Source organism: Pieris rapae, chromosome 20, assembly GCF_905147795.1.
Source record: "Pieris rapae chromosome 20, ilPieRapa1.1, whole genome shotgun sequence".
Lineage (NCBI taxonomy): Eukaryota > Metazoa > Arthropoda > Insecta > Lepidoptera > Pieridae > Pieris > Pieris rapae.
The window spans coordinates 2,426,932-2,454,176 of NC_059528.1; the positions used below are offsets into that span (position 1 = coordinate 2,426,932).

The window sequence follows — 27,245 nt, forward strand, 5'->3', positions numbered from 1 at the left end:
CTAACATATTCACATCTTTAATTACACCCACAACTTAACAAGTTTATTTTAACCCAATTGCATATCTTGCTTAATATGAAATAACTTCCTAATGATTCACATAAAAATAATGCAACAAAATTTATGAGCCGAGATTCGAGGCATAAAGTAAACAATGTACTAAGCCATCTATTCCTTAATAGCAGAACGGTCATAAAATAACACTTATCGAGGTATTAGAAAATATTATGACAAGGTGGCGAATAACGACGTAAACGAATATCGTAAAAATAGCTTCACGTACGGAAGCAATATGATGATGAAATAGGAGAATTTCTAATCCACAATCTTCGACAATGAGGATAGTCTATCATAGACTATCGTCATTTGTCATATGTCATCGACACCATGTTGAAATAACTTATTCAAATATTGAAAAACGGGTAGGCTATTAAAGAAGAAGATTCTACCGATGTAGAATTCTGACGCGTATTGAGGATATTTGCTTTTGAATTCTAAATCGGTATGCGTTGGATTTTACTATATCCTCCACAGCTTGTGCTTGTAGACAAAATAAGGATTAGAGTTATATTCCATGTATAAATGTTTAATGTATCTAACAATAAATCGCGAGCTTTCTGGCATTAAGTGTCCATGGGCGGCGGTATCACTTAACATCAGATGAGCCTCCTGCCCGTTTGCCCCCTGTTCTATAAAATGAAATAATAATAAATAAATAAATAAGCACCTAAAACAACAGGTGTGTTTGCGTCACACAAATGTCTTAAGTTGTTTTCATGATACAATGTAAACAAAATTTAAAATTAACGAGGCTGATCCGTTTTCAAACCGTTAAAGAGAATTTATTTGTGTAATTTTAAAACATCATCATAAAAGTAATTTATAGTAATCGTTTATTTTATTATAATTAAAGTCTGCGTTAACAAATTCAGTCATAGTCTAGTAATGAATAAAGTCGAATAGCTGAGGATAATATATTAGATTTTTATCTTAATTATAAATCCTCTTATTAAATTAGAAAGAGCTAGATCTAGAGCCAAACATTAACGAGTTCTGTCAGGCTGATTAAATAAAGAAACAAATGCAGCAACCAGAGACAATACTTTAGACTACCTCTATACAACTGTGTAGCACTGGGAAAAGTAATAAAATATTGAGAACACAAAAATGCAATAAATGTAAACGATAATAAATTACGCGAACTCGTAATGCGGAATCAAATGGCTCCCAATGGTCGAAATAAAGGTAAATTGGGCCAAAAATGATAAACCCATGGTGTATCATGTAGTCATTCCGCTAACGAACCACCGTTGGGAGATATTATCGGCTATTCGACTGATCAATGTATGTGTAAATTGTGTGTGAATTATTATGATTAAACAGTTACTGTTATGGACTTCAGTCAGTATATACCAAGTCGCAGTAGACTTCCACTATATATTAAAACTTCTTTAACAAAAACCTGAATTTGGGAATCAAAAGGGTTTTTGAGAGTTTTAAACCTAGTCAGAGAGAGTCAAAGTCAAAGTCAAAAATCATTTATTCATATAGGTAACACAATGTACACTTATGATCGTCAAAAAAATTAATAAACATTATATTCTTCTAATTATACATTTACTGCCAGTTCTCAAATGAAGGGCGTAGAACGGAAGAGAAGAACTGACACTCTTTTTTATGGCCAAGTTTTTTTTGTTTTACACAACGTATGTAAGGAGCTGCAACCATTACACCATGCTCCACATGGCATCTTAAGTAATAAATAATAAAAATATAAATTAAAAATAAGATTTGTTTAAGATTGTCAAAGATCTTCAATCAGCAGAAGGCATAGTAAAATTGGAGCACGCACTTACATTTTCGTGGGAACGTGGGATAAATATTCAATATTATTATTAATATCGTCAAGTTACTATGCGAAAGATATTTTTTCGAATACTTTATTAAACAAAAATTTAGCTTTTCAATATAAACTAATCCCACTTAACACATTTCATTCATTAAATTGCTATTGTCGTGTTTAAATACCGCTTATTTATTTATATTAACATGGACTATATTTAATTACGTTTAAGTTGTAATACTGACTGAACGTCAAAGAAAATGTCCTCAAAATTTAAGAACATTATATTGTCTTTCGTATTACAATAATCAAATATGCAGCAGCTAAATATTTAATTACAATATTATTAGTAATCTAAAAAAAACATGAATATTTCATGAACTACTAAGTCACTTAAATATGGAAACTGTCATAACATGAAACTCAACTAATCGCGAGATATAATTAACTTCGGTAGTAATTTGTATGAACAAATCACCCCAACATATGACATTTGAAAAATTTGGACACCCATGTCCAATTAAAACGAAACCGTAAACGCAGTTTGCCATTTTTAAAACATTACCGACTTTACGACAGATTATATTCTCGGAAGGGTTTAAATATAGAAAGTATTTTTCTCTTGCAGTGCAGAGGAGTGTTGGCCTAGTGGCTTCAGCGTGCGACTCATATCTGAGGTCGTAGGTTCGATCCTGGGCTGTGTACCAATGGACTTTCTTTCTATGTGCGCATTTAACATTTACTCGAACGATGAAGGAAAATATCGTGAGGAAACCGACATCTCTAGACCCAAAAAGTCGACGACGTGTGTCACTGGAGGCTGATCACCTACTTGCCTATTAGATTTAAAAATGATCATGAAACAGATTCAAAAATCTGAGGCCAATACCTAAAGAGGTTGTAGCGCCACTGATTTATTTTTTATTTTTCTCTTAATTTTATATCATTATCGTTAATAACTAGGGTTTTTTGTTCCATTTTGAGAATTTTAAGAGCTTTATATAAAATTTAAAGTAGGATGTAAAAAGACAAGGACGAAACAATATCGTCATTTAAGTTATTGGGCGTAATAGATTTAAAACTAATAATTAAATTATTGCCATAAATTAAATTTCTCCGGTTACCAAACATTACCGAATCAATAGGCATTCGCCATAATAAATATTAATATATTTACAGATATCAAAACGACATATATGCACATACGTAAAACAAGGTGCCGATACATTTCAATAAATTAATTAAATTATTCCAATACTGCAACGCCAAACAAGAGACGCCAATAAACGCTTCGTCACTCTTCAAATGGGGATTTTTTTTTAAATCTGAAGCAATTAATTATAATATAAAAATGTAATAGTATTTAAATTGTATGTAATGCAAATAAACTCAGTAAACATTAAAATAAGCATTATTTTAATAAAATAAATAAATCAGTGGCGCTACGACCTCTTTAGGTCTTGGCCTCAGATTTCTCAATCTGTTTCATGATCACTTTTTAAATCTAACAGGCAAGTAGGTGATCAGCCTCCAGTGCCTGACACACGCCGTCGACTTTTTGGGTCTAAGACCTGTCGGTTTCCTCTCGATGTTTTCCTTCACCATTCGAACTAATTTTAAATGCGCGAAAGAAAGTCCATTGATGCACAGCCGGGGATCGAAACTACGACCTCAGGTATGAGAGTCGCACGCTAAAGCCACTAGGTCAACACTGCTACCTATTACATAATATATTAATACCCCATTATATATTTTTAATCATCATGTCGTAAATTTTCGTTTAAACTAAATTATGACTGGTATCTAATGATGAGTGGTACTTCTTAACATGTCTTCTTACACAGTAATTTAGCAAAAATGTTAACTTTCGTGCATAAAAGTCTAAAATAAAATAAAAGTTTAATGAACACTATTATTATAAACAGTATGGTTCTACAAAGGACAAAATGATTTTAAAAACATCTCAATGAATTGTCTTTTAGAGACTCGCATAAATACTAAATCTTTTTTGCTATTGTTGCTTTTTACATTACAGTATCATATCTAATACACCAATCTATATAACTTTACGCAACTATAAATTGACCAGGGACGCATGAAGTTCATAGTTTTATTGATATTGCCCTCAATAAGGTTTTCACCGCAGGAGGCAGTAATGTGTTTAGTTCATGCGGCGGCAACAAGTGGGTCATTCCAGTCAGTCTTAACTATAATGATTATTTGTAGTCTACACGTTCCGGTATTTAACTGATCCGCTACAAATGTATATGTCCATGTGTATATGTATTGTTTTAACGGGTTAAAGGTTTTATTTTTGTTATATACAAGTAAACAGCAGAGGAATATAGAATTCTGTGTGGCACTACGCAATGAAAAACGTGCCTAGTAAAGACTATTGTTACGATGTATATACATGAATATTAGAACATTTTAATCGCTTAAAATTGTAGCTTTTCTATGGGAGCGAGCTATAATACATACTCCACGCACTGAACACTTTAATCCAAGGGATTGTCCGTAAAAAAACATGACGCAATCCATTCCCTACAAATGTACACATGCGATACGTAAGTAAGCATGACGCGAATCACTTATATACAGAGTTTGTAAAAAAGTAAAATTTAAGTGGTATATAGCGAGACAAAAGAAGGCACTGTTAAAGTGTGAGTACAGCATAAGATTTAAAATTGACTTGGCCTGGAAAGACGTAGTACAGAGGATATACTAGAACAAACAATAGGTCTACGTGGGATCGCATTACAGTCAACTGACTGGTGTCCCATATAAACGATTGTCATATAATGTGAATAAAGGAAAAGGTTTGAAAATAGAAACCCTCTTTAACACGCTAGAACTGCTGTACTCAATAGTACTACAAAAAGTACAATTATCTTACCATATGCAGGGTGTAGGGCACCCCAAGCTGCTCGGAGGCGATAAGACTCAACCAAATTGATGTTTGAACTTTCATTAATCCTCCCCAGCCATGCGTCACTTTAACTATTATTTTTGACGTATACAATTGTCAATTGTCCTTATATTATTTGTTTAATCTGTAAAACAGATATTCGATATTTGAATATTCTCAATATACAGTTGACGCGTTAGATCTAGTGATAATTATTACGTTGGCACACGTCAAAATACTAGATAGATAGAGAAAAAAATCTACAGGTTGCTTACACGTTGATTAGATGTTGTTTTTCTTGTTAAACTAATAAATAAATAAATTAATTAATTAATTAATATATAAATAAATAAACACTTCTTCATAACAATAACCAGCTTTATTGCACTAAGTTCACTCATCTCTTTTTATCACAACGCACACTCAATTTGATAAAATGAGACGAATAAATACGTACCATTTTTAAAAGGTGATAGATTTTTAAAATAAGAAAGAAATAAGAATATAGAAAATATTTGCATGGAAACTGTTCCATGAAAAAACCTTTTATGGAAGTCCGTTGTGCGTAAGTAACCGACCTATGTTAATGTTATGTAATATTTTATTTTAACAATGATATTATAATACGTATTTTAAAAATATTATTACACATATATAAGGAATGTTCATACTCGAACTGAAGTTTTAGCGCGGTGTATGTAACAAGCAGTAATAAAACCTTATGAGAACTAAACGTTTCATTCATTTCAAACAAATTACACACACCCCAGTGACTTATAACTTCATACCGTCATATATGCGCCATTACTTTTATTTCCATGCATTTGTCGTTTATGAGTCCCCAGTTTTGTATGCATAGCGCAGTGGCAAGTTTTCTTTTATCTCTAATAAGATCCCGATGCACCCTTAAGTAATAAACCTAGTGTGATAGCATTGTTCCCTTAGTTTGTAACGGGACGTTTTAACGTTATACTTTTGTTATACTAAAAATACCCAAATAATTTTTAGTTGTATTCAAAATTACATTTAAATTAAAATACTATTGATTTATACAATAAGGTTTGTTTAAGATTAATATTTGAAAAAGTTAATATAATCTGATTTAATTTTGGGTATCTAATAAACTTAATCGAAGTAATTTCTTTACGTTTTAAGTAATTTCTTAACGAGTTTCCTTATATTAATATACAAATCAAAGTTATGAATATTCAAAAACTTATAACTAGAAACTATTGACGTATTTTATATTTTAAAAAAGTATAATAATGTCAGTATTGAAAAAGTATATATGTATATATTTTACGTATATTCATTTATTTTTAGGTGTTAAATACTTATGGGTGCCTTCAGAAATGAATTGTATGTCTTTATATGACATAGATTAAACTAAGAAAAATATATCAAGCTAATAAAATAATTATTTATTTCATGTTATCTTAATAAAATGAACTTAATATAATTTTGTATATTATTTTCATAAGATCAGCTTATCTGGTACACGACTTTAGTCGGTACGAAGTTCGTCGTCATTAAAATAAATATATGACAAAAACAATTAGGGCCATGAGTTTGTCCAATAATTATATGTAGTATGTGTTCAATACGGCTCAAATGCTGTGAAGAATCTAACAGCGCCTTTAACGCGGATATTTTCGCGAGTTGGCATTGTAAACTTTGTCCAAATCACGATAAATATTGACGTAATCAAGACATAGAAAGTAACCCTAAAATTATACCTTTTTGCACAGTCGTGTAAAGATCTTATAGGATTGTGCAACGGAAACACATCAAATTGCGTACGAAATACGTCGAATTTGTAGAACAAATATAAATGGTTGAGGGTAGATCAGGGGTAGATAATTACATTTTTTGATCTTCGGAAATGGGGACGGCGATGCTGAAGCGACAGGTCTTTGTATAGTTGTTTTGATAGTGTCACTGATATTGAACTTCGGTAAATAATGTATTGATTATATTGTCTAAGACATTGGGCGGCATATCTCATTATTTATGAAACAAAAATTGGAGGGAAAATACGAGCGTGGAAAGAATCACAAATTTTCTATTCCGGTGAATTTTTTTTATGGTAAATGAAATTATAAATGCTTAGTGCTGGTAATATGTATCAGGTCTCTCTCAAACAAGTTGTGTGTTCGAATCATAATATTCCAAAAAATTTAATGTACTTACACATTTTCGCAAGGAATTTGTAGTGCGGTATTGCCCTTCAGGCAACAAGCAACCCAGGCGATTTATTAGAAAGTTTCTGCCATGAAAACACAAGCTAACTTTGTACCAAAAACAATTGAGTATTTACTAGATAGAAAATCAATGCCAATCATATATAACTATATAATTACAGTTTTGTACCGGACAAAACAATGACCACTATTTAAGCCCTGATTTGTTTAAGCTATCTCGGAACAGGATTAAATATGAAGACCTGCATCATGATCCTACCCTCACTTTCAGACCATTTCGGCACTCGCGAGCCCTCTGGCATTGAGAGTGTCCATGGGCGGCGGTATCACTTAACATCAGATGGATGAGCCTTCTGCCCGTTTGCCCCCTGTTCTATAAAAAAAGACCATCGCACAGTACAGCCAAAAGAGGTATTACGTATTAATGATTTTTATTGTTTTTTCCTTTCATATTTGTACCTTTTTGTATATAAATAATAATAAATAATAAATAAAATTTTATTGCTTCTCAAAATTTTTTACATCAATAAATGAGTTTCAGATAACCCCCGTAAGTAGTCAAGAGACTTGTGTTGAAATATTATCCATATGTGTATATATATTATCAATATTTGGCTGGCTAATATATACAAAAAGCCTCTCGTTGGTTATCCTGATGTAAGTAGTATTTAATGATAGTTGGTGGATAAATATTGTATTAAGGTTCAAATAAACATTAATTCAATTTTTTATTAAATGATGAACTACTTTACCGACCTTGCCTGTAGGATTAAAATACCGTAAAAGATTGATGGAGGTTTGTAATTTATTACGTACGCAAATGAGTGTTTACGGCCTAAGGCCGGAATAATGATTTCTTCTTTATTTAGTTTTCAATGCATTATCAAGACTAAAATGAGGCCATAAAAGACTAAAGAGAATGTAATAAGGTCATAAATTCTAAAGCAAATATCATGACCTCACTACTAGGACTGCTTTTTAATGTAATAGGTGATATTTAGTGTATGAATATTGAATTCTACGTAAAGTCCGTAAGTCAGATTTGTCTGTATAAATGCGAACTTACGAACCAGACAAAATGAATTTGTATGTTGATCTCGCCAATTAATATGTCACCAAAATTCTAAAAATTTCAAATAAACCCAATCCGGTTATAAGATAATAGTAATGTTATTAATAATGCTTTATAATGACTCACCCAAAAGTTTCATTACTTCTGCTTGGCTGATAAGCACGTTGAGATGGCCCGTTGCCAGGGGCAACGCGAGCCATACCGCCCAAATGAAAATCAGTCTTTTACTCGCCATTACTAAAAACTCACTGTTCTATCATTTTTAATTTCACTGTTCACAAAGTCCTACGTCGTATCCATTTCATTCAAAACAAAAAACGCACGACTTCTCTCACTCGTCTCTTTCTTCTGAAAAGAGGTTCTATCACCTCTATAATTTTATTATTTTACTAATACTAAATAGTCTGAATAATATGCTGCTTTTATAAGTCAAATATATAATCATTATTTTACATTGTTAAATATTAAACTTAAACTAAATTGTATACAAATAACTATTAAACGAATATAAAATGTCGTTACTTCTGACAGAAATCCCGCGCGTTTTTAATTTTCGAATTTCGAACGCGGCGAGAAGCCGCGGAAGGTAACCCACGCGTGCCAAACGCGGTATCACGCCGCACTGCCGTGTTCGCTTCGTACAGACAACAAGTTACGCTGTCATGCGCACTTACTTGCACAGTGTGAACTTGCTTTATAAAGCACCTTGAACGATTTTATCAGCCAAATCTGCAAGTTCAATAGCAAATATTGCAACTTTTTAAACGGTTTTAAACATTTCTAAAAAGATTATTTATACAGTTATAGCCATAAATATACATAATACTTAATAGTAAGTATTCATAAGCGTGTTATTATCACAGTGTTACTATTATATTATTTAATCATATTACAATGATGGAAAATCTATGAAATATATCTGTTCCAGATGTAATTAGATGTCCAAACTACATAAATATCTAGAAAAAAACCTGTTAAATAATTTTCTATTTAGTTAACTTCTAATAAAGACTACGTCTAAAGAAGTTTAAATTTTATTAAATGTGTATTTTTAATGATACTTGTGAAAACTGATTTCCCAGCGTATTTGGTTCCTTGGATGATGTCCGTAAATAATTATCGGTTAAGGAAGACACAGAAGGATGCCTGAAAACCTATATTTATTATAATTAACAAATCTATATAATCTTTATTGCAAGGGCTTTGATTTCGTCCAAGCAAGTAAAGTACTATCATATTTTGCATAAATCTTGTCTTAGAGGTGTAATTGAATTTCGAATCAGGCATACATAGTTCCCCTTCCGCTGTGTAAATGTGTTAAAAATTGAAAGGCTTTCATCGAAGACTTATAAAGTGAATTAATTGAGTTTATCTCGGGGGAGCGTCGCTTCCGCGCATTAGGCCTGTTCGTATGGCACTAATGAAATTACTCCATTTATAGAGGCTCAATATCTGTCGAAAAATATTTGTAAAACGGTGTGTATAGCTGAGATTTTTGTTTATTAGGTTGAATTAAAAACTCATAAGTTATGTTTTTGAAGTTATACTTCTTTTGGCGCGATGGAGAAAAATGATGAGAGTAAATTTTTACGATCTGCGCGCACACCGACACCTGAATTCGACTTCGTAAAGTTAGGTCTAGGTGGCATGAAAGTCGATAACTTTCAAATTGTATATTCTAGTATTTTTATATTTAGAACACGTGTTTCGTAACAGTACAATTAAACAGTGTGAATAAATAAATATTCATATACGGCGGTGGTAGTATTAACTAATCATTTATTTATTGAAATAAAATCTTTTTGATTAATTTTAATATTTATCGTGAATCAGTTATTTTTTTCCATAGGCACGCCAAAGACGTTTAACTTCTAACGCGTGTACATAAGTACACACACTCTTTTTTATTTCAGGATTTTGATGATTTTACCTGATGTTATCCCGTTGCCCGGTTGCCCTTTTGTATTGCGTAGTATTATTGTCAGTGCCCATGGACACTCAATCACAGAGGGCTCGCGAGTGCGTTGCCAGCTTTTAAGAACTGGTACTCTTTCCTTGAAAGACCATAAGTCGAATTGGTTTGGAAATACTTTGCAGTTGTGGAACGGTGGACGTCGAGGTAATACGGGTGGATACAATACTAAGAACATTATATTCAAGGAACATTAATATTAGAATTACATTTAAAATGAGAATTCCCCTTTTGGGGGCTGTAATACATTTAAGATATAAGACGACGGCAGTATAATAAAAAAAATAGTACACAACTGTATTTGCAATGTAAATGTGCAATGAATCAAAAAGTTTCAGAAGATCCGAGTAACATTAGATTAACAAGAATGTATAAATAATACTGAGGCAAGTGGATCGCGGCACTGATGGATTAGCCTGCTTAATAAGCGCAAAGTTTACTGCAATCTATTTCTACTATTATTAATGTACACCTTATGTTACGAAGAATTTTTTATTTATGTAATTAATGTTAGTTTGTGTTAAGAGCAGTGTTGGCCTAGTGGCTTCAGCGTACGACTCTCATTACGTAGGTTCGATCCTCGGCTGTGCACCAATGGATTTTCTTTCTATGTGCGCATTTAACATTTGCTCGAATGTTACCTATTTTTTAAATAATTTTACCTATTTTTAACTATTGTCAATAGAGCAAAGTGATGTACTACAGTTTTATAGAAGACATTAATATCTATAAAAAGCCCGATACTATTATGTCTAACAAAAAAATTATTTTTGGCATTTAAAAGTGATTTAACCGAGATAAGCTATACAACATCGTGCTAAACTGCATAGCTAGTGTACAGATGAATAAGATTCTAACTTTAGAAATATTATTGACAATTATAATATACGCGATATAGCGTTCAATGTGCAGTCTATCGGAAAATTCTAGAAACTCACCGAAGCGCGGATATATTCGCTCGTCGCTAACTTTTATATACCTTTTAATTTTCATATAAAATTCAGTGAAGTTACCTAGAAATTTTCAAATAAAAATGATCAATTTGAATACAAATGATTAAATAGTGATTTTAATGATTTTCCATGTATTGTAACATCATCAGCAGCTAGTATAATATTATTTGCTTCCTAATGGCGACGTAATATTTTCGATATCAGATTTTTTATTGAAAATCATCAAACTTAAACTCAACATAACTTATAGGTAACTTTATGAACGTCAACAGAAAAAAAATACAGATAAATTGATTCTAGATTTACATTTACTACTAGTTGGCAAGTCAATGGCGTAGAATAGAACAGTTTTTTATTCGCTAAGTTTTCAGGCATACAAATTGTTTGAACTGGAGCAGATCAATCCCAATTATCATTCGACATAAAATATCGTGTGTCCTACTACCCGTACTTATATTCAGTATACTAAATTTATTAATATTTTAATCATAATTTTATCCATATAAGAAAGTTTTGAAAGAACAGGCATCGTTTTCCCTGAAAACATTATCTCAATAAATACCAAGTGAAGTGGCGTTTTGCGATCTATTTGCTTTGCTTAAGGGGCACGTTTGTTGAGTACACAAACATGGCCGCGGTGCCGGATGGGTTGTTTTATGATAATCTCTCAGAAATATGGATTTCAGTACGGATATTGGATTAATGTGAATTGAAACTGTAAATAGAGTATTTCAGTAGAATATCAACAAACTCTTCCCTTGTAGGCCTATAAATATGATTTGTATAACCTTCTTTGGTAATGTTGTTTTTTGGTTAGTACGATGTTGTTATGCTATTCCAAGTATTCATAATAATATTTTCACAAATATGGTGGTACAATTTTGGCGTAGAAATTTATCTTATATAAATACAAATTTTTATAACATATTACGTCATTAATAATATGATCATAGTTAAGTAGAATACTTTATCACTGCGTCATATTATTTTGAAATAAATGTCATAATGTAGGAATATTTATAAAATTTTATATGTAAATAATATTACAACACTAAATAAGCATTTATGAAAATATATATATCAACTTCAGTGTACTCAGAAACAGATACATAAGTCATACAAATATCATTCCGATATCTATTTATTTATTAATTAGGTTTGCGACATCATACATTGTACTAAATCTACCGATTTTACAAAATTTTCCATCTAAAATGTATGACAATTAATGTAAATATAAGTATTTAAAAAAGAAATTAAAATATGCAATTAAAACACATACAAGATACGATAAGCACACAAAAAAATAAAATTACCAGATTTTTTTCAGTACTTAAAGCAGAAACAAAATCATCAGCAAAACAGCGAATTAGGTTCGAGAAAGGCAACCAACAATGCTTTCTCTAAAACCGATCAACCCACTACAGAATGTATCCAGCTTCGGATAAGTTGTTTTCAATCCGTTAAAATCACGAAGAATTCGAACGAGTGACGCCTGAACTCCTAGGTTGGTTTTGGCAGCAGGGATATGGAAAATATTTCTGATTTTAGACCTAGGGTATAAGTAAGGGACGACTATTAATATACTGTAAGAGGCCACTGCTCTTTATATAATTGTTAAGCAATTTATGTAAGAAGGTAAGGATTAAGTTCTCTGACCGCACAGTGACATCATATTACTATTTTTAAGTGGCTGATGAAAATCCTCTTAATATGAAAGTTAGATGTCGCGTACATGATCTTTGACTGCTTTCAAGGCGTTGCGAATGGATCGCATATAGTGGATTCAATATAATACTGCCAAATCCAACACGACTGCGCACCAGAGCGTTATACAAATTTGTTTTAGTCGTACAACCAAAACAATCTGCATAAATAATTTATCTAATTTTAGTTCTGTTCCCTTTTGTGTTTCCAATCTAATTCGTTTATCAAACCAAAGAAATATAATAATAATAATCAAATGTTAATCCACTAAATGTTTTACCGATTTCTCAAGGACTAACCAAACAAAAATAAAGAAACCATATAACCCCACATATATAATAACTGAAGGTAAATAATACGGGATTTTATCGCTAACCAAATACATTATCTCATATTTCGACCGGGCAAATATTGCCCGCCGAAGCCCCAAATCGCATGTAACCCGGATACTTTGCTCCGACTCGAGTTACCCGGGTACACTGATATCCGTACCAAATGTTAATAGAATATATTTTTCTTTTTTTTTCCGATGAAAATGCGGATTACAGAATTAATGTGTTTATTTATATAATATAGTAATACATCTAATTTTAATTTTACTAGAAAAGGCCTCGTAAAAAAACGTTGGTTTAAAATACTGGATGTCCATCACGCTAGCTATTAATAAAACATGCTTGTCACATAAAGAATTCCTTTTTCAAACTGCATTATAAAAGAAATGGAAAAACCACAAACTGAAAAGTTATCCAACTCGACCACAAAGTTAACTAGATGCAAATTATAAAACTCATCTGCTATTCCGTTTAAGCAGTGCTTTACCGCAAAATGCAATCTGATTTAGGAAACCGCTTGCGAGTGAAGACCGCGGCGGCGTCAATTTCCTTATATTTTGTTCCGTTCGCCGGCACTTGATTTGGTTCCGATTCAAATTGCTAATAGATTATGGGTGCCTGGTAGTTTTATTATAAACTAACTATCAGAGGTTAAATTTCTGAGACACCATATTGTCTATAAATACGAAATACTAGTCGTAATAAATTCAAATTCAAAAATCATTTATTCATGTAGGTAACACTTATGAACGTCAAAAAAAGAAATATACATTAAATGCTTTTAAATTTACATTTACTGCCAGTTCTCAAATCAAGAGCGAAGAACGGAAGAGAAGAACTGGCAATAAAAATCATATAACTGGAAATAATTACGAGTACTAGATTTTTAATGCTATGAAATGAGCTTAAAGAAAAACTTCTGAAACGACGTTACTTCTGATTCAATATATTAATAAATTCAAACAATTTAATTTAATGTTGAGCGAATAAAATAGATCCTAAGTATAAGCAGTTATTAAATTAGTGAGTCACGCTTAAAGAATCACTCCTTGTAGAAATTATGACAGAGAAATTAGATATAATACCTGGGAAATACAGTTTATTAGTGTCAATTAGTCCAACAAAAAAAAGCAGTGGCACTACAACCCAAGTTAGGTCTTGGCCTCAGATTTCTGAATCTGTTTCGTGATCATTTTTTAAATCTTATAGGCAAGTAGGTAGAAAAATAGTCCATTGGTGCACAGCCCGGGATCGAACCTACGACCTAAGGTATGAATGTCGCACGCTGAAGGCTAGCACTGCTCCCAGTGCTAACCTAGTGGCTATTTAGTCCAACAAAATGCGCGTTATTAAATACATGGTAATGGCTGAACAATCTTTTTAAGTAGAGGTTTAATTGGTCCATATAACCATAACCTATTTCGATAAAATATATTAAAAATCTTCAATTGTTTATTGATTGCGTTTAATCTGAATGTATTTTCAATTAACATATTTTTCATATACCTAAAGATACTTGTGTGATGAAACTTAACAAATAAATAAATTTCATTTTACGAACTTTCTCTGCTAGCTTCAGAGTTCTGCTCTCTTAAGAAACCAAAACACATGAACTTTAGAAAAGTAAATTGCGCGGTTTACACAATCTCTATGGAAACCAACTTCTGAAGACATTACCAAACCGTGTACGAAATAAATTACAAAAAATATAAGTCGAAAATTACCAATTCGACTTAGGGTCCTTCAAGAAAAGAGCGCACCAATTCTTAAAAGGCCGGCAACGCACTCGCGAGCCCTCTGGCATTGAGAGTGTCCATGGGCGGCGGTATCACTTAACATCAGGTGAGCCTCCTGCCCGTTTGGCACCTGTTCTATAAAAAAAAAGTCACGCAGTAAATAAAAAATCTACCAAATCTTAGAATAATCGGTGACATTCAGATTTTTTTCAACCAAAGAAAAGTAATAAAAATAAAAACAGAACCTCTTTAGATGTTAGGGCGGGGTGCTTCCAAAAGTTTTCAGAGTATAGGCCACCAGGCTCTCTGAGTTCTAATATTTCTCGGAAAAAATCGGGTGTATTGTGATGGGTACTATTCTAATTAATTTGCTATTTGTTTTAAAATTTGTGCGAAGTTTTGTTTGATGATTTTCTTTTTTAAAAGAGTACCGAGAGTTTTTTACGCCGGCTTTTTCACTCGGCCTACACCCTCTGTCTTCTTTGCCGATGTGTAGAGATGCCTACAGGTTCGATTTTAATGACGTGGAATAAGTGATACCTTGATAATCTTATGTTCCAAAATAAACGTATTTTTTTTATTAAATTTTTTTGAAAAGACTCTTGCAAGCTTTCTCGCGTTACTGGTGTCCGTATGTTCTGAAATATCATTCTAAGAACATGTAGGGTTTGACTACCCGTTATACTTGTCTCGTATACATACATCGTATATTACTTAATAAACGTAACTTGTAACCATGAAAATATTAAATTCACGACAGAAGAGCGAAGCTGTATTTGAGCTGCAGAATATAAATCGCTTTCATTTATTTATTACCCAAATTGTTCAACAATTAAAAATGAAAAACCATTAAAACATATATATACTCAAACTCAAGAACTCAAACTCAAAAATATCTTTATTTATATAGGTAAACATGTACACATATGAACGTCAAAAAACAAATTAAATTAATTGTAAATTTACATTTACAACCAGTTCGCAAGTCAAGGGCGCAGAGCGGGTAAAAAGAACTGGCAAGAAACTTTCCGCCACTCTTTTCAATCACCAAGTTTTTAATACAAATTGATTGAACAGGAGCAAATCAATCCCAAGGATCATTTAAGTATTCGTCTTATTATAAAAAGCTTTATTAATTAATTTACTTTTAACGCGGGCTTTGAATTTATTTAGTGATATTTCTCTAATTTCGCTTGGAAGTTTGTTGTAAAAACGAATACAATACAAATATAAAATAGTGCAGGGGACTGATGTACCTCTACTATGTGACTTCCTTATATACATCATATCATCATATATCATTCCTTATATATTCCTTATATCCTAATATACATCAAATTCAATATGAACTTGAGCCTTAATTGTTTCCAAGTCTAACCTTCCAGCTTGTAATCTCAACTCAATTTGGCCCGCTTGACTTCTGAGCTGTGTCACAATCATGTTACTATGAACGTACAACCCTACTTAGCAATCCTAAAGATCTATTCCTAAAGGGCTATTTAATTCGTTTCCTCCCATACAGCTTAAAGGGTTCTTAAGGCCGTGTTTGTGAATAGCTCTCCGGACTTACGTCATCTTATATTTTACATAGTTTAGACCACCAGTTAACAATTCTAGATGACGAAATTAACGTTAAAATTTTAGCTATTTTCTTATAGTGGAGTTATTCTAATAATTATTAACCCTATTCAGATATAATTCTTTCAAATAGCGTAGCGTAGAGACACAAATCACCCGGCTCAAAGTTTGAAGTGTGCATCGTTATCGCAATTGATAATATAAGGACAGTTGATTTTTTTTAATATAACAGGAGGCAATCCCAGGGATATTCTTAATTACAGAGGGATCCCGAATACATTGCCGGCCTTTTAAGAATTGTTAGTCTCTGACTATGACCCATGACATTTTACCTCGAACCAAGTCTTTCTGGCTTCCTTTGCAACTTTACGTCGCCGGGTTATTTGAGATGGCTTTCGCTTCCTGTAGGTTTCATTCAAGAGCCTCCATAATGATAGATCTGGGGTTTTAAGCATATGCTGTAAATAATTTTGTCTGCCTGATATTAACTCAAGAAACTAACGTAATTTACACTTGTCTAATTGAAATACTTGACGTATTTTATTATTATTACATAGTACTACTAAACCCCTTTCCTTAACTGTGCAACGCAAAAAGTATCCTGTGCCACTTTCCGCTAATTGCTGGCTTTCAGCTGCCGCAGGTCTACCTCCACTAGATCCAGTGATATCCAAGCCGACCGCTACTTTATACATATTAAGGGATTTTTATTATACAAATAAAATTTAAAATAAGTATTGGAACATACAGTTCTAAAATGTCTTTACATAATCTCAATAGTAAGAAAAGCTCAATTTGCTGAAACTTTCCTCGGGGCACCTTTCCCTCGTTATTTCTTTATCGTGTAAGTGTGGATCGAGCTTTAGACTGTCAAGTTCTGTTCAAGACTGTTCAGTGCAATGTGCTTAGTATATAACATACATGGTATGCAATAATTAATGTGTTGAAACGAGATGTTAATAATTATTTTTTAATACGAATATAAAATAGTATTGTAACGGATAAGATTTCTTTGTTTTAATCATCTCTTTTTGATTAAAAAAAATTAGTGGCGCTACAACCTCTTTAGGTCTTGGCCTCAAATTTCTGAATTTGTTTCAGAATCATTTTTAAATCTAATAGGCAAGTAGGTGATCAGCCTTCAGTGCCTGACACACGTCGTCGACTTTTTGGGTCTAAGACATGTCGGTTTCCTCGCGATGTTTTCCTTCACCGTTCGAGCAAATGTTAAATATCCATATAGAAAGAAAGTCCATTGGTGCACAGTCGGGGATCGAACCTACGACCTCAGGTATGAGAGTCGCACGCTGAAGCCACTAGACCAACACCGCTCTCTTCTTAATATATTGTAATAAAAAAAACTGTATTAAAATGTAATAAGATTTATTTTGCTTTAAAACATTCCTATTGTCACATCCAACCCAAATTATTTTACGTTAATTAATAGATTTTTTTAACAATTACGCAATTATATTTTTACTTAAACATAGTTCCGGTTAGCGCTGTCAAATTTAACAAAAATAAATACTTATTGACCTAGACATGACCTATAAGTTGAAGTTATAAATAATAATGTAACATTCCCTCATACATAATTCACAGGTTAACGCCTCGTTACCGAGTCGTAAAGCTGAAACTTGCGTTAACGTACTGATTACAAACGACGTTATACATTACATTAAAAATGTATAATAATTAATTACATAAAAAATTTAATTAATACTGTTAATATGTTAAACAATATGAAATGTATGCATTTATGGTTAAGCTATTCATATACTTATAATATGAAAAAGAAGATTTGATTGTTTTCTTTGAGAAAAAAAATCTTTCACCATTAGATCTGTACGTTTAAAAAGTTGGGTTTTGGTATGATATTACGATAGTGTAACCCAAGGTGTGAACCAGCTAGGATTCCTAAATCGCGTACGCTGCGTAAGCTATTGAATAGACAATAGAGCAAAGTTATTTATTACAGTTTTATTTTTTTATAGAACAGGGGGCAAACGGGCTGGAGGCTCACCTGATGTTAAGATACCGCCGCCCATGGACACTCTCAATGCCGAAGGGCTCGCGAGTGCGTTGCCGGTATTTTAAGAATTGGTATGCTCTTTTCTTGACCCTAAGTCGATTGGTTCGGAAATACTTCAGTGGTCAGCTGGCAGTTTTATAGAAGACATCCATATCTACTAAAAAGTCCGCGATACCCTAACTCTAAAAAAAGGGTATTGTTTTTGCATTGAAAACTCTATTTACCAAAGAAAGGTTTAGGCTTAAGAAGATCCTGCTTAGACCGAATTAATGCAGTTGGTACCGCAGAGTACAGTTGGTTATACACCAGAAAATGCCGAGTAATATTTCAAAACAATTAATTTTTTGAATTAGCACGATCCTTTTTCTTAAAAACTAAATCAAATTTATTCCATTCCTTCTTTTAAAAGACTCAGTTGCCTTGATTATAATTTATATACCTTACCTTATATATATAACAAAAAAATCCAAAAGTTAATGGTAGGTATCATTGCGATTTCATTTTACGTAATATATAAATTTATTTATAGGTTTAATTAATAAGTTCTTAAATAGTGAAACCAATCTAGATAAGTATGTCGAAAGCTTTATTCCAAGAATAACATTAAGCATTTCTACGAAAAACGATTCATGAAAGCCGACTGTTTTTCCATTTATTTTATATAAAATCTAATTATCTAAGATATGCCTCAGGAGTATGGCATTATAAACACATTATTTAATTGAAAAATTAATTGTTTGAAATGTTTACTAACGCCATAAATATAGTTTTTGAAGAAAACAGCCTACGGAGTCTTAAGCGGCCGGAGACGCACTCGCGAGCCCTCAGCAGTGAGTGACCCTCTATAAAAATCGTGACAGTCTACCGTATTGTCTTTGAAATTTATATATTTTTCTTTATTGTAGCTCCAGTAGTTCCACTGTATTAGATATAATATTTTTAATTTACCGTCGAAATTAAATACGTTTATTTGGAACATAAGATCATCATGGTATCACTTATTCGACGTCATTAAATTCGTACCTCTTGGCATCACTATTTATATTGCCAGTTCGTCCTCTGCTGTCACAAAGTCAATGTTTGTATTTATGTGGGATTATTGTTGGCCACAATATCTCAGGTCTAGCTTTAGTGTCTTCTTCAGTATCATTTTTTTTTTCTAATAGGAGAGTGGCGAGTGTTAAATGCGCACAGATACCATTGATGCCCGGCCGACGTTCCTCACGACCTCAAATATGCGACTCGCCGATACCGGTAACACTTAAACTAACGAAATTAATATAATAAGTTTTGTTAAGTTTAACCGTAAACATTGGTATCTGGTATCCGTAATGCCTAAACCATGTTTCACTTGAGGCATAAGTCCATCAAAATTGCGTACAGACATGCAAATAACCAAGTTAGCATGTTATTCACACATAAACTCGTTATTTTATGCTTTTACCGTCACTTAATAGAGACGTTTTTGTGAATTGGACAAATATATTTGCATTAAGTGTTTTTATATGTCACTAATGTAACGTAAGTGCATGCTCACCATGCCTACTGCTGATAGAGGACAAATCTTTTTTTTAATTATGTTTTTTATTACTTAAAATGTCATATGGAACATGAATGGTTGCAGCTCCTTACATACGTGGAGTAAAAGGAAAAACTTGGCTATTAAAAAGAGTGGCGGAGAGTTTATTGCCAGTTCTTCTCTTCCGTTCTACGCCCTTGATTTGAGAACTGGCAGTAAATGTAAAATTAGAAGCATTTGTATATTTCTTTTCTGACGTTCATAAGTTTACATTATGTTACCTACATGAATAAATATTTTTTTAACATATCTCTTGCGGGCCTTCTAGCAATGTAAGGGTCCATCACTTAACTCTTGGTGAGGTGAAAAAAAGGATATTTCCTATTTCCACAGAGACTAAAAGTAAAGTTGGCTTGCGGACCACTATCACCTTGACATTGATTTTATCAATATCTGCAATTATAGTCGATGGAAAAAAAACTAAAAAACCTCCAGTTGCGCTAAATCCCTTTGTCTTGTCCATAATTTCTGTATCGATTTAATTGTCTTTTTATTTCTACAAGGCAAGTAGGTGATCTGCTTTCTGCGCCTGCTACGACGTCTTTTTGGATTTTTTAGCGTACGAACGAGTTTATATGGTCACATACAAATTCCATTGAATCAAATCTGCGACAGGGGTGAGAGTCTGCTCAGAAAAGTGACCCACAAACCAATTACTTGTCCTTAAAACATATAAATGAAATTGTAAACGTATGAAGGCAAGGTAAGTTGCAGTATCACAATAAGAATCATATATGAAATGTCCTACAAGTTCTCGTACAATTTGTGTTACCCTCTCAGGTGTAGAAGTTAGACATAAATTAAAACAAGTGAACAATTCGAAGGCAATACACTAGTTATGCTAAAAGGGTGCAAGTTGAATGATACCGAAACTAACTTTTTGAATAAGACGAAACTATAATAATTGTCGAGACGAAATACTAAAACCTATCACACCGAATACTTCTAATAAATTATTTGAGCCTTTTTTAATCGTTACTTAATATCAAGGAATACAATTTTTGAACTAGATACAAAACAAATCATCAGGTATATTAAAAACGTTCGTATAATATATACTTTTATGAAATGAAGAAGTGGGAAATCTAGGAAGTCTGACTTCGTGTGACTTCGAATAAATTAAAAAAAAATAACCGTGAAAAATTGTTTTTGATATAAGCCTGTCCTCGACCTTTATATATAATAGACCTTTGTAGTATGTAATAAATAAATAATTACGTTTTTATTTTGTTTGTTTGTTCATCTTATCTTGTTGTCTCAATAAAGAAATATTATAAAAAGAGTAGAAGAAAAGTCTTTGTTATACACTATAACAGGATGTTAAGATAAGAGATGGCTGCCCACACTAGGATTTCCTGTACTTTATAATTTCTACAAAACACAAATTTATAATTAAACTATTTTTACACAAAAAGACTCTTCTGTATCTACCTATATGCATAGGACAGGTTGACAAAATATTGTTTGAAATCTAAAGTGAAATGATTTAATCATAATCATCACATTAACAATATTTTATAATCTGTAGCATAATTGAAAAGTTTAGCCAGCTATGTAAGTCATTTGTGTAATTTACGCGAGCGGTAAGTGGCGTAGCAATATGGTGCATTGCTGCGGTTCCCAACCACATTGTTGCTTTATTGAAACAGTATTGAACAAGAGATTATGCGCTTTTGTATTTTTAAAAGGAATACAATCTATACATATTTTGTTGTCCATACATCGTTAGGTTCGTATCGACTAGGATAGTAACGAAATTTAGAAATAATCTCACAACAAACAGGATCAGCAATACTAAGAAGTGACGCCTACAAAACAAAAACAATTAACATTGAAAAATTTGCTAAAAATTAAGAAAGTAATTTATTTATTAAAACTTAAATATTACAATAAATATACAGCATTTACAATTTCGTAATTTATATTAACGAATATAAAAAAAATATAATATCCTTAATAACTAAAATATATAATTAAAAAGAGTCCATTTAGGCAAGGTTCCGAAGATACTGGCAGCGTTACCCCTTTGAATAGCTAGACTAATTCTTTGTCCGAGGTAGCTGGCAGCTCTTCGGTCTCCTGTGATGTCGACTAACCTTTTTGATATTTCCCTAAAAAGCCATTTAGCGCTACGACCCCACGGACCAAGGGTCTCGATACCGATAATCGACATTAAAATATTGTAAATGTAACAATGCTCCTGTCCTTATTATAAAAAACTAATGATGACAAAACAGATATAGAAATCTAAGGCCCAAACATTTACATAATTAATACGATCATTTTATGATAATATTGGTGATGATACGTCATTTGAAATAATATAAAATAACGTTGGATGCAAAGAAATCGTCCAATTCATTATACAACATGTCTGTTACAGTCCGGTGTAATTGAATGGAATTTAAAAGACAAGAACAAAGTGAACTATGTAAGTGCCTGCAATGAAGCCTCACCCTCTTTAATGTGGCAAGAAACCCTTTTGTCCTTTTGAATGAATTGGCTGAACTGTCCAGCTTTGAAGTCGAATTTATTGCACTTCGCCCAATTTTATTAAAACTTCCTGAAGCGAGAATTAATGTTTGGTACTAACGTTTAGCTTATTTTGTATTAAATAGAATATAATGTATTTTATAAATTATTTTTGGCTAATTAAATTGTATTACCATTCTTAATAAGTGAACTTAAGTAATTAAATGTATAATTAAAATTAAGTCCTGTGGAAAAAAGTCAAATCCCAAATTATATTTAAAATTATAACCACGAAGCAGACAGAAATCTGAAGGCCAGACTTAAAAAGATTCAGAGCTTTTTATTGAAGTGAAACGTTGAAGCGTTATAAAAAACTACCGTCACATTTTTCGGTTACGCGTCACATGTTTCGTTACGCGTCACATTTTTTCGTTACGCGCCATCATTTTTTGTCATACGCCTAAGCCATTTAATAACGAAATTATATGTATAATAACGATAACAATCATAGTAATAACTCTATTACAATTAATGAAATTCGAATTCTGTAAAAATAAGTTACAAAAAATATATTATATATTTCAGAATTTATATTTAGTTTTTTTATTAATTATATTATAAATTATAAATTCTCAAATTTAACTTTATGTAACCAATTTCTGTAAAGTTGCATATAGTATACGCACACTTTTTTATGTATAATCTAAGAGTGAAAATATTCCAACCAATTTTCTAATAAAAAGATGAAATAAAATACGCCTGTGCAACAAATACGAAAATAAACAAGCTCCATACACTTGCAGACATCATTTTACATGTTAAAATTTTCAACCTTTCGAGGTGATTTTTAAAGTTTCCTGTATGTATTCATGGTATTCGGTTCAACGATGTAGAAAAGTGAAAACAGTCTACTCCTATATCTTGGTAGTGTCTTAAGAGTAAGCGAGCAGCGTTATCTTCAAACTATACTTACTACGATATCAGAAAACATTTTTAAGCATTTATAATAGATTTTTTATATTTCGGTTTAGGACTGACACATGTTCTGACCTCTGATAACTGTTCTGACCTCTGAGCGGGGGCTCCCCAGTAGCGTTCTTCAAGGCAGTTCTTGCCGCGCACCACCTTGTGGAACCAGCTGCCCACTGAAGTATTTCTGAACCAATGCGACTTAGGGTCCTTCCAGAAAAGATCGTATAAATTTTTAAAAGGCCCGCAACGCACTCGCGAGCCCTCTAGCATTCAGAGTGTCCATGGACGGTGGTATCACTTAACATCAGGTGTGCCTCCTGCCCTTTTGCCTATACCTATTACTGCCTTTTTTTCTATAAATAAAAAGTTTAAAAAAATGTTTCAGGGGCAAACGGGCAGGAGGCGCACATACACATAAGGACCTAAAAACTGACTGTGTGTGTGTGGTACGTAAGTAAAACATACACAAAAAACAAGAAACAAAAATTGGGGCCTACTGAGATAATTGTAATGATACAAAAGCTATAATCATAAATTGTTTTAGTATATGCATATCTTTCGTATTAATATGAATACATATTCAAATATAAAAATATCTGTTTGGACCACAACAAGAATGTCGAGGCGAGCAAATATTCCCTCAGATATGTTGTTTGATCGGCGGGACAGGCTGTCGGCAAATATCTAACAAAAAACTTCTTTGCACGTTCGGCACACCCCAGAAAGAATTCTACGTAATAAAATAGAATAGTGACACGACACTATTTCCTCCATGAATGTATTAAATTACGTACGATATCGTTTTCATATTGGGGTGAGGTATTAATAATGAATCTATACAGAATTGTAATTTATATTTGACAGTAAATGCTAAAACACTGGATTTTTAGGTTGTTAAGGATACTCAATATCGATTTTTTAAATTACTTCTATTTATTATGTAATAACTGTTGTTTCTTTGTAAATATTAATATTGTATTGTCTTTTATAAGTTTAAATATAATAATACATATCTATAATCCGTTAAAAAAGTGTTTTTCTTTAAATATTAATATTGTTTTATTGTGTGTTAATACTTAAATGTCGGTGCAAGGAAATTAGTTATAGATACTTAAATGTTTCTGTATATTTTTAAAGTGAGATAAGAAAGATTTTATAACGGTATAAATTTGAAAACTTAATAGGCAAACTCCAATATTATTTTAAAGTATATCACAAAAAGAGGAACAGCCACTTTTAAAAACACTCAGTTCGAGGTATTATAAGTTCCAAAGTTTTGTGCATTCACTCTACAGATGTATGATTGACTACGTAATAAAACTCGTAACTGGCTGATTTCAAAAATTCTTACCAAGAAGAAGCCACGTTATGTAAGTGTTATATGCTATTATCCCGAAAAATAGAACATTTGCATGGAAAATTGTGGAAGAAATCGTCGAACGAAAATGTTTCATACGAATCCTACTTTAACGATGAGAGAAATAGAGATTTCTAGAGAAAAAATAATGAGCTTGATAATTAATGCTTACAAGCAAGTCATGCATACTTACTACATGCATGTTTTATAAAAACAAGTCATCCGTCGAGCCTGTCTGTCTGTCTGTTTGCGATAAACTCAAAACTACTATATGGAATCTACTGCTATTTTCACTAATTAATAAGGAAAGTTAAGATTTTATATTTCAAAATTTATGTGTGCCCATGCGAAGCTGGGGCAGATCGTTGGTTTCCAATTTTTAAATAGCAGCGTTTTCTTAAGGCAATTTCTGCCACGCACCACCACGATGTGGAACCAGCTGCCCACTGAAGTATTTCCAAACCAATTTGACTTAGGGTCCTTCAAGAAAAGAGCGTACCGATTCTTAAAAGGCCGGCAGCGCGCTTGCGAGCCTTCTGGCAGTGCGAGTGTCCGTGGGCGGCGATGTCACATAACATCAGGTGAGCCTCCTGCTCGTCTGCCTCTTGTAACATAAAAAAATACTGACCCTTTCCTAGGCCGTTTGAAAAATATTTTGTAGTTGAATTTGAAATTAAATTACCCCGGAATCACAAGGCCGTATCACCAGTTGAATCGTTGCCAAGGTCCGCAATCAGGAATCTAGGACAAGAGGCTGCGGCTATGTACCAATGCGACACAATAATTATGAAATACCAATAAATCATTAATATATTGAAGGTTTTATAGACCAGAGAACTTCTTTATAATCATGGCCTGTCATGTCATCTTTTAACAAGTAATGGAATTTGGTTTGTTATAGATTCCCACATATTTTTGACATTTTATTTATAAGTTAATAACTAAATTCTACATTGAACGTAAGTAATTTTGGAAATTGTTGAAAAACTATTTATCACGTTTCAAAAATACAGTGTAAAGTATTTTTTTATTTATTTATATATAATAGGTAAACGAGCCTACGAGACGCACAAAAAGGGCTATCATCGCAGCCCATAGACACCCATTTTTAGTGGGTGCGTTGCCGGCCTTTAAGGGAGGAGTACACTCCACAGACCCCCACTAGAGTCGAAAATGCCTTGTGAAACGGACTGTGGAAGATTTCCAGCCATCAAGGGGATATTAGTGGTGTTCTTGCACATATAACTCCATTGTGCTATACATCAGACACCTTTTAGGTCTAGCCCTCAGAGTTCCGTGTGTGTTTCGTGTTCATTTGTTTTTTCTAATATAGCAAGTAGGTGATTAGCCTTCTATATACGCCGTTGTCTTATTGGGCCTAAGGTAGGAAGCCTCACTATCTTTCACCATACCAGCGAGTGTTTAAAGAGTAAATCCATTGGTGCAGACCCCGGGGTCTAGTTCAAATTTAGGATTCATGGTCACACGCTGAACGCACTAGACACGGCTAGTCTATACTAATATTATAAAGAGGAAAGGTTTGATTTTTTGTTTGTTTGTATGAATTGAATAGGCTCCGAAACTACTTGGCAGATTTGAAAAATTCTTTCACTGTTGGAAAGCTACATCATTCCTGAGTGACATAGGCTATATTTCATTTTCAAAAAAAATAGGCATCCTTACTAAAATTACGATAACATTAACATTTGTTTATTATTTGATACAATTCTAACAGATGGCGCTGAGTTAAAGGTAGTTTAGTTTAGGTCCGTGTCGTGGTACCAAGGTTTCACATAAGTTCTCCTACGGTTTCCCTTGATTAATTTACTACTATGTAATATAACAAAAACCTTAGCCACAGCAACGCTTGGCCGAGTCTGCTAGTATTAAATATAACTATTTTTATTCTATGGGCAATTCTTAAATTATTATTAAATTAATTAAAATATTTATAAATTATTTTTTGGAAGACGATCAAGTTAAAGAGCATTAGACAATCGTTCCTTTATCAAATGATGATCGGGGCTAGTTTTAGAAGTACTTGTACAAACTCAGTTTGTACAATTATTTTTATTTAGCTTACAACAAACGTGGTGAGGAAACTGGTTTAAACAAATGACATCGTCAGGTATTAGTTACGTTATTGAAAAGAAAATACTATAGAAATATTTTCACAGTAAAACCTAACTTGCTAGAGTTCTATCGGACTCATTTTATATAGAACCTATACTCAGTACCTGTTCAAAATCGATATGATAGTAATGATGGTCGCCCCATGTCAACATGACGTCCCACGGGCCGGGTGCAATTTAAAATCCATCAATAATGCTCTAATGGACAAACTTTCCGCCTTGCATCGCAATTACATTAATACGATTATTTCTTTGTGAACAATACATACTGCTAGAAAGTTTGGCGACATACGGACCGCACAAGAGTTACTTCTGAATATGTCGCATATTCTAATTAAAATATTTCTAACCACGTGGTTAGTTATGTTGATTTTAAATCATTTTCGATTCTTATCTTTA

The 27,245-nt window shown here is 32.7% G+C and overlaps 1 protein-coding gene across 1 annotated transcript in view; it reads right to left on the reverse strand.

Annotated features, from left to right (window-relative positions):
• The window catches only part of LOC110993137 (tyrosine-protein kinase Drl), a 43,640-nt gene extending 35,291 nt beyond the window's left edge, over positions 1-8,349 (reverse strand). Inside the window, exon 1 of the mRNA XM_045632662.1 lies at positions 8,151-8,349. Within this exon, the coding sequence (XP_045488618.1) occupies positions 8,151-8,259 (109 nt within the window). The 5' untranslated portion in view covers positions 8,260-8,349. The remainder of the gene's footprint in view (positions 1-8,150) is intronic.
• Positions 8,350-27,245: the final 18,896 nt, after the last annotated feature.